General features: G+C 33.4%; 1 protein-coding gene across 1 annotated transcript; it reads right to left on the bottom strand.

Annotated features, from left to right (window-relative positions):
* Nucleotides 1-475: 475 nt before the first annotated feature.
* LOC119835952 (proton-coupled amino acid transporter-like protein pathetic) lies at nt 476-8555 on the bottom strand. The gene is made up of 12 exons (XM_038361085.1): nt 8541-8555; nt 7619-7767; nt 7054-7198; nt 6591-6721; nt 6064-6148; nt 5494-5644; nt 4883-5080; nt 3832-3937; nt 2694-2807; nt 1798-1897; nt 1320-1411; nt 476-554 (listed from the first exon to the last, which is right to left on the bottom strand). The coding sequence occupies exons 1-12, from the start codon at nt 8553-8555 to the stop codon at nt 476-478; spliced, it is 1365 nt and encodes a 454-aa protein (XP_038217013.1).
* Nucleotides 8556-12716: the final 4161 nt, after the last annotated feature.

The raw sequence follows: 12716 nt of genomic DNA, 5'->3' as shown, positions 1-12716 counted from the left end.
TGTAGCGTCGTCTATTTACAAGCGTATGCAGCCAGTTTTTTTTTCAATCATATTATATTATATTGAGCCGAGAATTTACGTTCCACAATCGTCCGTCAGGTGAGGCTATATAGTTATTTCTTTGTTGTTTTTAAAATAAACCGAACCTAACCTCGACCTCTAAAGATTCGTTTAACAAGTTGGGGAGCTAGAGGCGCCCATAAATAATATAAAAAATATACTTTTGTACATTTAATAATTTTAAAATCCCTACCATCTATCGAATTTACTATGAACCAATGTAACATAATTATATTTTATTCCAACGATAATTTCTAAGAAAGATGTTCTTAGAAATTATCACTATAAGCTAGTTTTGTGTTTCAACGGTAGATGGCATTGTTTTAAATTATTTTTAACATCCACTATTTTGATTGAGGATTGAATATGAACACCATTTGGAATACATTTTATTTACAATATAACATATTGAACCTTAATTGTAAGTATATATCGCTCCACCACACAAAGTGATCCCAATTCCGATGATAATAGAGTTCTTGAATAGCTGTAAACTGTCAAAAATAATAGAACAGTATATATTTATAGTACAGGTTATATCATATATAGGGAAAGTAATCTTTCCCCCTTATTTAGTGCCATATATTATTATAGTAATTGAGTAAATAATAATAATAATATTCGGATAATCATTAAGACCCAACCTACCAATCCATTGAACACCCCCTTTCCATAGCCCAGTTTTGTTCCGTTCCATTTTTTTTTTGCAATAGTCCTACATCGGCCGCGGACTGCCCAGGGCTGTATCTCTATAGTGCAGTCATGGGCAGGCTGCGGCTGGTGTCCCACAACACATTAAATTCTCTAAAGGGCCTCTGCGTGTTGGATCTGTGTCCCCACGTAAGCTTTCCAAAAGACCGGGTGCTTTCCTTCTGGAGGTATCCGAATATTATGGAGAGATACACATATTCGGATAATCATTACACTTCTCATATTCATTACACATTCAATAATTGCATTGTTAGAACGGGCTTACTTTTCTGAGTTTATAATATTTTAACTATCAATTTGTCGTATGGATAAAAAAAGACAAAGATTGGTTCTCAAAACTTCCCATGGCTAATTAATCTTCTTAACACTAATTTCAAATTGGTTTCATAGATATGATAAGATTCTATTATAGTTTTTAGAGAAATGTTTCATTAAATATTTCAACATATATAACAAACATTGTTCAAATTGTCATGTTATCACAGCTATGATTAAGTTTGAGTTTGAGTGGAAGCTGACACATATAAAATACATGTAATATCGCATACTTGCTATTAACGGAATGATGTTTCCACATCACCAAGCTGTCAATGAAAGCAGGCAGGATGAAAACTACGAAGCCCATAAAGAAGTTGCCTATCTAGAACAAATAATGATTACCTTGTATTAACTTGTAGCTGTCCGCTGCTACGACCCTTTCTTCACCAGAATTTCTTGTGTTAATGAGATGTTTCAACGAAGTAGAAAGTCAATGACACTTTCTTAGCCTGTGTGTGTCTGAAACTAGTATTCTTTCTAGACACACACACACAGAAAAAATCGTATAAATCCCTTCGGTGCGACGTGAAAGATAGACAAACGAACAAACTTTCGTATTTATAACATTGGTAAGGGTAAGCCGCTGCCCGCTTGTCCAAGTTATTTTTCAGTATTTAACTGTAAAATTTGGAACACGGTGTCGATGAGATTTCATAATTCATTGATATTCTATAAAATGTAAAGTTGATATCTTGAAAACGTTCTTACAAAAATCATCCATTTACTGAGGTTCGGAAAGGCAACAGACAAACACGACAACAAGATGACGTGCAGAACTCGATAGAAACGCTCCCAAAAATTTCGCCTCCTGAAAAACATATAATTTAATTTCGTTTTTATATCCATTGGAATGCTTAATAAATGAAAAGCAACAAACCGTTGCTACGGTTTGGCAAAAGCGACACGGGTTCGAAACCGCCTCGTGATAAAAATTTTTCTTTAAAAATTTCTCACTATCCCTTCCATTTAATAAATTTTGTGAACTCGCTAAATAAATAATTGTTTCAGTTAGGAGTTATTGCAGTATACATTATGCTATAATATATAAAACAATTACTAAAGTAATCAACATGAAATATCAGCATTCCGTTTTCTAATATCGGCGCAAACGTTCATTAATTTACTAATCAAGACGCATAGTAGTCTCGCCTGATAGATTCAATTGCATCGTTTACTGACGAGTTGTCTAGATTTTCAGCATAGTCTCTTTGGTTCGAATTATTTGTGTTCATTTACCATCCCTAAACAAATGATCGAAGTGACAATCAACACATAAACTTCGAATTAATACCTCATTTTTGTCTACTTTGAATTAAACGGCTTAGAATAAGGGGGTTGCAAAATAATATCCTAGGCTTATAATATAATTATAAGATAATGTAAATATAACATCATCTTATAATAAACATCACTGTTTATGTAAACCGATGGTAAAATAAGTACTTTTCTGCATTTTGACGATCCGAAAGCGCAACGAAGTCTAATTCAATGAACAAATATTTTGAGAATTTACCTGAAAGTACGGCTTACGAGACTTCAAGCGATTCTTATAGCAGAAAATTTTCGACAAGGATAAATATAGGGAATTAATTACACTGACTAACCTCCTATACTTCTTGCTTATATAATGCCATATTACCCTGAAAGGCACCCAGAAATGTACAGCAAATGTGACTCCAAGCGATGCGGTCAACAGGAACTGCATGATAATTGGTACACTGCAAAACAGTTTATAATGGCGCAGATGCTACGCTCAAATAGAGCAGAATGTTGCGATAATTAGTTGGGAACTATTGTAGTTCGGACTTTGAGATAGCTGTAACATAATAACTCATTGGAATAGTTATGTTCCGGACTAATTTTGAAACAGTTTACGGCATGTGGAATGAAGGTACAGACAGAATTGAACTTGGGAAAATGTTTTAAATAGATTTATCAGCCGCACTATTTGACCGTCTAAATAATATTCTAGGAATTTTTCGTTCGTTATATTTTTCTAGTCTTGGTCTAACGGGATAGACAGGGCTAATCTTTCAAAGAAAAGAGATTTGTTATTGAAAGAAACATAGCATTCGCGTAGGCTTCTTATTATTTGTAATCACGTATTGTTTCAGATAAAATCTGAACATTTTATCCATTATAATGAAATCCCACTGGTATTTGAAAACAAACGAATAAGACGAGGTAATGTGGGATTTTTTAATGTTTAAATTTCATTAATTTGAAATTTCATCAACAGACTGCTAGTTATGAACGATTTCCTTTAATTTTTAATACGCCTTTATAAGCTACACCTGTCGATTTGTATACTGCTGATTTTGACTCATTTAAAAAAATCAGGTTTAATTCGGATACTTATCAAGTATCGGTGACAATACAATAATTTCACTATTTTACCTTATTTTATTTTGTTATTATTTATTATGTTACGTAGTTAAATTATGCAACTAAGGCATTATAGTTGAATCTATCACGAGAGCGTACTGTTAGTTTTTAAACTATATTTCTTTATTAGGTTTTGCGCGCGGATTCGCACGAGTTAAATTCGGAATAGTTTAATAGATGTTATTATACATATAAACCTTCCACTTGAATCACTATTTCTATAAATATAAACACCATCAAAATCGGTTGCGTAGTTTAATTAAAGATTTAAGCATACATAGTAACATTGGGACATAGGGACGGTCACAGCGAGAAAGCGACTTTGTTTTATACTATGTAGTGATCATAAATACTAACGTATCTAGGGGCATATGTATTGTGATAGGTGTCCGACACTCCTCGCCCCATGCCCAATATCCAAAGAAACCAACAACACTGACAAAAGTGATGACTACCGCCATTCCTGAGAAAAAGATTGAAAAATACTGTCAGTCGTGCTATTTAAAAAAAGATTAGTACAGTTCTGTGTATGTTCGTGTCGTTTAGGGTTCTATAAATTACAATATCCTACTTTCTATCCCAATAATATCCTTCCTACTAATATTATAAATGCGAAAATTTGTAAGGATGTGAGTGTGTTTGGTGCTCTTTCACGCAAAAACTACGGAACCAATTGCAATGAAATTTGGTATGGAGACAGCTGGACAACTGGAATAACATATGGGCAACTTTTTATCCCGATATTCCTACGGGATACAGACTTACGCGGATGAAACCGCGGGGCTCAGCTTGTAGTAAATAAATGACAATACTTCTACATTAAAGTACATATTTCATATAATTACTGTAAATCAAAATAGCTCTTATACTTTGTTACCACGGTAAGTGGTTAGTGGTTATTGGTTAGTGATTAATGGGTGATTTCGAAAAAGAACTCTTTAACTAAATAAATAGAGGGAATACAAATTAATAATGTTTTCATTACCTATATAATAATATATTATTATTATACGTGAGAGCTAATAATTCGTTTCACTAGATTTGCAGTGATGAGAGCAGGTTAAAATCCGCAAAGTGATTTCATTTATTTCGATTATCAACTATTCGGATAAAGGACAATAATTTTGTTTAAATTAACCAATAATCCAGGTAATTTAAGATCAATTTGAATTCATTCAAATAATATAATAGACTACACGTTTTGAACTTGTTATATCGGAATATCGGACGATATATGTATATAAGTTATGCCAAATATTCCATTTCAGATATCAGAGCCAAGAAGTAAAATCAACAAATAAGAATCTAATAAGATTTCAACAATGGTGAAAGATTAAGTTTCAAATCAGTGCGGATTCAATTGAGCCCTATCATTGAAAAACCCTTACTTCATTAAAACCGTATTTACCACATTGTAATACGACGCTGAAGTACTGCGGTCGTCTCATGTTATTCTCGATTGGTAGCGATACACCGGTGCCGTCGATGCTGTAGATGCAAACGCCACAGAAACGGAGCAAGCCATGTATGCTTTTCCACGCGGGAACTTTGTTAATCTCCTTTGCTACCGATATGCTGTAGTACATGGTTGTAATGACGCATACAGCTGTAAGACCAATATTGATTTAGATGAAATGCTCCGTTGACTTTATCAATGGTAATGGAATAAAAAAACAAACTAACACTGGTTTGTCGTATATATTATGAAAAAGGAAAATTAATTTTCAACACATGAGAATAATGTACTGATATTATTGTAATTTGTTCTGGAAAATGTTATAACTTTAATTTATGACCTAGCGGGCAACAGAGCTGGTGGTTCGCCCGATGGTAAACGATCACCACCGCCCATGAGCATTCGCAGAGGCTCAGACCTCTGAGAGTGCGCTGCCCGCTTTTAAGGGATAAGGGATAAGGAAAGGATTGATGACTGGAAAGAAGGAATGGAATGGGAAGGGATAGAAGAAGGAAATATGCCTCCGGTTAGAAAATTAAGTCTACAAATAGTATGTGAATTACCAGTAAAAAGATCTGCCACTAGTGAAAATGGCGCCAAATATTTTATACTGCGTATCAGGCAGAGAAGTATTAAAGGAATCGATATCATCATTATGTAAATACTAATGTCTAGATTGAAACTTTTCATGTGCGATGAGACAGCTTCTAAACTCTGCAACAAATAAAGATTTATATTTTACTATTATATTTGAAATATTTTTATTAAAAAAATAGTAATATAATATAAGTGATATTGAAAATAGATGGAAATTTTTGCCTGAAAATGAAATGTCTATTCTTTTATTCCCATCGTTATAATTTTCTTATCTTTTGCTCCTTAAAAGCGGGCGGATTCATTTGCTCTGTAATTGTTCATGGATGTTGGTGATGGCTTACCATCAGGCGAACCAGCTCTGTTGCCCCCTATGACGTCAAAAATATATAATAGTATAACATTAAATAAAAATACAAATTCTTATTCAAATAATTGGCCCTGACAGCACGATACAACTTAAAGGAGCCTCAGGCTTACTTTGATATTTGTTCCAAAAACACAACAACGGAAATATAATATTATGTAATTATTTGTACCTGTTTAAGCGTATTCGCAGCCATTATTTCAAAAACACAACACGTTCCATTGAATTCCATAAATAACAATAGCTCAACGAAATATCTGTAAGACAATATTATGGGAAATTACAATGAAAAGATTGGAGTTTTCACGATGCGAAAATGATATTTCTGACTATGAACAAAATGCATATAATTGAGTGTAAGAATTTTTGCATTCAAAGAAGCTATGATGTGTGTTTACTTATTACATATTTAAAAAATTAATACATGTAGCTTTACGGCTCGTGTTAGTCGAAAACAAAATAAACAACCCTCGTTGCAGCCTTTTAGGACGTCCACTGTTGGACATAGGCCTCCCCCAAAGATTGTTGAGAATCCTCAGTATAGGGTTGTTTTTTTGGGGAAACAACCCTATACTGAGGATTCTCAACAAACAACATTTCAATTCAAATTGATTCAGTTGTTCCTAGGCGAAGAAATCAATTATTCATGACAATCGCAACACATATTTCAACGTTAATAGTTAATAGAAAGTATATAACCTAAAAGTTTTGCTATATGTCCTGAAGAACATCAATGGACCGGTTGCAACCGCCGCCTCCGCCAGGTCAGCATACGAGAGTCTTGCAACTCGCAGCCTACCATACATTTGTTGGGCGGAATTTATAAGCATCTATAACAAAAATAGGCTTGATTGTTCATCTTTGTTACATCTCATTTATGCATATTCATGTATTATAAATGAAAATCTGTACAGGAACATTTTTCTTGTTCATCATTATGGTTCATATGTATACCAAAAATAAAATATGTGAAGACGCATAAAACCTAGGGCCGATAAGCTTATTACTATCAAAAATTGAATATCGACAGAAAATAACGATTTAGAGAAACGGTAAATTATGTTACAAATACAAATAGTACAGATTCAAGAATGCAATGAGGCGAAGATTGATGTTTTCAATACACATTCATTTATAAAAACTAAACAATATTAAGACTTACATAAGTGCAATATGGCACTAAAATTCCAATAACCATCGTCGTAAAAAAGGATGCCCAAAGACCACCATACATGTATCCTTCGTGGATGCCCAATATACCAGCCCCTAGGCAGCCTTTTATTAGATGTGCTGTCGACTCAACTATGCTGAAATTAGCAACATTTTCCTGTATCTATCCATTTTATTTACTGCTCCTATTGTCTTTTAATTTGTTGAGAAGGTTTACGTTTATTTCACATATAGAATTTCCTTGTAGGCAAGTGAAACGATCAACCTTCTTGGAATTTTGATCGCAGTGAAGTGATTTTTTTTCCATTGAGTTCAGTTATAATCTGGTAAGTTTCAAAGGCAAGTTATTTATTTGTTAAAAGGTTTAAAAAATGCGGAGAATCTGAATTTGAAATTATTTTATTTGTGTTTTTTGCTTTGGATTGGCTAAATCGGTTTGTTGATTTTTTTTTAGATGCTCCTATAGGAGCTTTCGTTTAATTTTGGTTTAGTTCTGATAATCGAAGACGATTTAGTTTTTTGTTAAAAATAATTAATTTAACATGTAACTGAAGTACTTAGTTGCATAAAGGTTCTGCCGCTCCGCTGTGAAGTCATAATCGATAGCTTCTACTCCTGGGTATAATTCATAGGCAGTGCTCTCAACACGTTGCAGATATCCTGTCAATTCTTCGTGTAGTGTACAGAGTGAGGATATATCATCATCCTGTAAAATATTCCCGACTGATCTTACTGTCTTTAAACAAATTTTGCTTTAGTATATTCGATATAATATGATGTATATTGGATATCTGGGAAATAATTTAATTTGGAACTTGCGACTATGCAATAAATAGCATATACTGGATACAAAGAGTGGGCTTAAGTTTATTTTTGGGCTGTAAAAACTTTGATGAATTTGTTAAATACTAACATTGCTTTCATTATCCGCATCGTTTCTTTTGTTTTTGTGTGGGACGTTCTGAAAAAAGAAATAGCTTTATAATATAAAGCTTTTGTTGTTCGTGAAGAAGTTTGTTTTTATTTGGTATCTAGAATGTAGATGTGAGATTCCATTCCACGTTTCCATGAATCTGGGATCCACCGTAACGTGGGACTGCAACCCGGGTCAAGCGTAGCGGGTACAATACCTATAGCGGGGCTAGGCTATCTAAGAACCTAATCTAAAAATAGTTTTTTTTCTATTTTCAGTGTCACTTAATCCGGGTAACTTATGTTTCTGTCTGTTGTAGATGACACGGCTTCTGCTGTATTTTCTATTTCAAGTAAGCATTACATTAGTTGTGTAGTGTAGTAAGATAATGGGATGTTTCCGATTCGGTGGTAGATGTTAAAACAATGTGCTTTTACAAGACTTGTAATTGAATAAATAAATGTTTGAGTTTGTTTGAGTCTACGTTGGGTGTAGAATTACTTGCATATTTTAAGGAATATAATTACAATATTTGAACAGTCGGAGATAATATTAAATGTACTCACTTTATTCGAAGACATTCGAATTTCTTATTCCAATAACTATCTACATTTTAATTCATGCCATTATTTATTTCTTAGACTTATTAGTGATCAGGTATTACGTAACGCTTGTACGTGAATGAATATTTTGACGTTAATGTAAGTTTTGACGCTTTTATTTTTTCGTTTACGCTAAGGCGCATGATTTGTCATTAATTGTTAAGCAAAAAGGTATGTTAACTTATGTTTTCATGTATTTTTTATCATATTTGAAGTATATGAAACCCTACATTTCAAGTTGATCAAATAAAACGAGGGTTCACGAGTCATCATTTATATTTAGCAACGTCCTTTCTTACACCATGGTCCCTCGTCTGATATAGCGTATCCCTTAGTACTGCCTGTCTTTTCTCCACAATCATCTGATTCACAGGAATTGAGTTCGCATTCCGCACTCTTACACGAATCTTCTTCCTTCTTACATTCATAAGTTATTTCACATTTGACCACACATGTCGTTTTCTTCATACCAATATATTTGCCTTTGCATACATCGAGACATTCGTCTTTGGCATCGCATCTTAAATCGTTTGAAATGCGAAGAAGACTTTTAACAATTGGTGATCTGTAGACGTCACGTTGCCCGTAATCGTCCCTGTCCCTTGCTCGAAACGATTTCTTCTTCTTGATGCTCTTTGGTTTTCTGGTCGGTGGTGGCCTGGTTGAGAGTTTCCGATTCTTTTTATCCTGCAACTGAATGTTTTTTTACGATGCCATAGTGAAATATGTATAGATTTTTAAGCATCATGTGATACCCACGGCAATTACTACAACTGCAAAGCCGCCTCGTGATTTTTTTTTATATTATTTTAAAAAATTTCAATGCTATTAAACTAAAAATTATAGCTTTGTGTGATCAGAAGTATAGCTAATGAATGTAAATGGAGTTATGCATCATAATGATAAATGTGTTTTATTGAAAAAAACTGTATCATAATAATAGTCCGTAACTGTAACTATTAAGGATTTTTCCTTTCATGGAAAGCACTACTAAGAGATTACAAATTACTTTTGAATAAGAAATTACAGTGCCTACTATTTGCAAATGAGTTTGCTATTCCTAAGGCTATTTATATATTAATTCATTCTTATGCTTTAATGTAACGTAACTTAGCAATAGATTCATTGACCGCGTAGAATATATCATCTATTCGAATAGTCCTTACCTCTAGCTTAGGATCACGTGCAGAGCCGAATATAGGGTCCATATGGGCAGTTTCATCGCTACTAGTTATCAGATGATTTGCGCTTTGCTGTGCCGGTCTAATTATTTTCTCTTTCAAGTACGAATTATCGAGTATCACGATAAGAGGTCGGTTGCTGATCTGAGCTTTTTTATACAGACGTGATAGCAGACTCTCTGTTTTACCGTGTACATTGATATTCTGAAGATGTAATTAAATTGTTTAAAGATACCTAAGCATAGTTTTTTATGTATAATGGTTTAAACATAAAACAAATTACTTTATAATCACATACAAACAAAAGGCTAGACCATATACTGCTATATTGACCAGAACTTAAATTTCGAGTTCTAAAAGTTGTGCGTTTTTATAACCAGAGGCTCATTAAGTTAGTTTTCCTTCTTTTAAATAGTATATTAAAAACAATACTCACGATTATCGTTAGGTAAGACAGATAAACCATCAATTTAATTTGAAATAATTTTGTCATATTTATTAACCTTTCCCAATGAAAACTATGTTCGAAATGAAGAATATTAAATGAAAAATTTGATTCAATTCATTTATTTCTGCTCCATGGATTTTAATCAAGATAATTTATAAATCTATTAAACGGACCAATTATTTTTATGGTGATTAATTGTGATTGAAAGTACATAATTCGCAATTTATTTTAGTCAATGACTCGTTTCCCCTGTAACAGTATTTCAATCTGTTAATGTTTTTATTACATACAATGATAATAACTTATCTGCAGTCTATACAATTATAATAAAGGGGAGAGGATTTGTTGTTACATTTAATTTCCGAGAGTTAATTAATAAAATTGTTTGTTACGTTGCCTACCCTAGTTAAAATAATAGTTGTCTACATAAAAGGTTGCCAACACTCGTAGGGGATAAACAACACTCCAGTTTTTAAAATTGAACCAAATGACAACATTTTCCTATGAAACATAAATTGAATAATCGAATCTACAGAAAATCTACGGAGTTATATAGTTACAAAACAAAAATACATACGAATTAAGAACCTCCTTCGACGCATATCGGTTGAAAAATTGATGAATCTTATAATATTTGAGTTTCAAACACATTTACATAAAATATCTTTCCCATATTAGTTTAGAATTAACATAGATAATATAAAGTAAAGCATACTAGAAAACCAAGGATCCGGTAATGATAATGTTGATAATAACGATAACTATGTCAACTACTAATATAACGTTACTTCAATAGTTTTCTAAAGCATACCGAAGGGAGATACCACTCTGTGGCATCTCTTTGAATATCTCAAGAGTGGGGCCGAACTTGTATTACTAGAGGTCCCGGTTGTTAAAGATTACATAAAAAATATTTTAAGTTTAAGCCTGTCTGTCGTGGCATGGTAAACTATTGAAACCGCGTCGTGGCTTTTTTTATTGCTACAACGAGTCGTGATCAAAAAGCATACTAATTTCACAATGTAGACATTGTTTGCTTGCCAATACGCGCCGTGAGCATTTACATTAGAACCATAACAGACTTTTTCGATGTGGATCTTTTACTATAACCACGACGTGTTTCTATAATAAATCTTAAACTCAACAAGCGTTTGAGATTTTAAAGCGTAATATAACAAACACATATTCAAAGAGATTTTTGAGTCCGAGTTCCTCCCCACTGAGTCATCACTGCTCAAAACGGTGAAGGTCAACCCGCACTTGGCCAACGTGGTGGATTATGGACCGAACCCTCATAAGAGGGCTGTGTCCCAGTAGTAGGAACATATATGGGCTGATGGTGATTCAAAGATATTGAAATAAATAAGTCAGTACGTACCTGTGAAATATTTTATCAATGTAGTCCCCTAACAAGATTCAAGCACGACTTTTGGTTATGTTCGAGTGACTTCGATTGCATTGTATCAGGAATTGTGTAATCCGAGAACATGGAAATATAAGAATACTCGGAGCGTCCATTCTTTTGTATTTATTTACAATGTTATAGGAAAATGGGATTTGCTTTAAAGAAACCTCTTGGATCTTGAACGTCAAGAGGCATTGGAAAATCTTAGATGATATTGTTCTGAACATATCGTTTAAGTCTTTATATTATAGTTTTAAAATCAGTGATTGAATGGGATGTGGTCAGGTAAAACGAATGGGAATGATCATTGATAAGGGTAAAGGTTAGGGTAAGATTTGGACAGGGTGGAAGAAAACTGTTATTATCGTTGTAAGTAAGACAGTTTACTTCTAGTTGTTCCTTTCATAAGCTGAATCTAAACTTAGAAAATAAATAATTATTATTCTGAACGTAATTTACGCTTTTGAGTTTTGTTTACAATCTATACTAATATTATAAAGCTGAAGAGTTTTGTTGTTTGTTTGAACGCACAAATCTCAGAAACTACTGGTCCGATTTGAAAAATTCTTTCAGTGTTAGATAGCCCAGTTATTGAGGAAGGCTATTGGCTACATATGTACTACGGGCGAAGCCGGGGCGGACCGCTAGTGTTTTATAAACGAAGTGTTTATAAATTGATGTCGTTAGCAACGTAATAGTGTTTAATATTCTTCATGATTTCAAATATTAATAACAATGAACCAATGTGATAAGACACCCATAGCTAAGCCCTATCTGGTCTAGTCACTTCTGTGGAAACATTCAGACAGTGTACGAATGTTTGCGCTTCTACAAATATTTGCAAATGTCATCCTACATTTGTGGGTTTGCGTATTCGTGCATATAGTAGTGATCGGTATAATACAAAGTTCAAACGCTTCAACACACACAAACATACACACACAAAGGACTTCCCACACATACAAAGAATTGTAATGTAGGTATGTTTCAGCATGTTAACATGTATGAGTTTTGAGGTTATTATATCACGACAAAAACGCATAAAAATTTGCTTCATTTTGCTATTTCAATTCCAACGTCGTGATGCTTCCTACTAATATATATAC

The sequence above is a fragment of the Zerene cesonia genome, chromosome 22 (assembly GCF_012273895.1).
Source record: "Zerene cesonia ecotype Mississippi chromosome 22, Zerene_cesonia_1.1, whole genome shotgun sequence".
In the NCBI taxonomy this organism is placed as follows: domain Eukaryota; kingdom Metazoa; phylum Arthropoda; class Insecta; order Lepidoptera; family Pieridae; genus Zerene; species Zerene cesonia.
This window is presented reverse-complemented; position numbering and strand designations above follow the sequence as displayed.

Excerpts from the sequence above, each read along its gene's own strand:
- LOC119835952 (XM_038361085.1), bottom strand. Across the intron at positions 2,808-3,831 it reads ATACATATGCCCCTAGATAC|TGTACCAATTATCATGCAGT; the intron begins GTTAGTATTTAT and ends ACTGTTTTGCAG. Across the intron at positions 555-1,319 it reads CATCATTCCGTTAATAGCAA|TTTACAGCTATTCAAGAACT; the intron begins GTATGCGATATT and ends TATTTTTGACAG.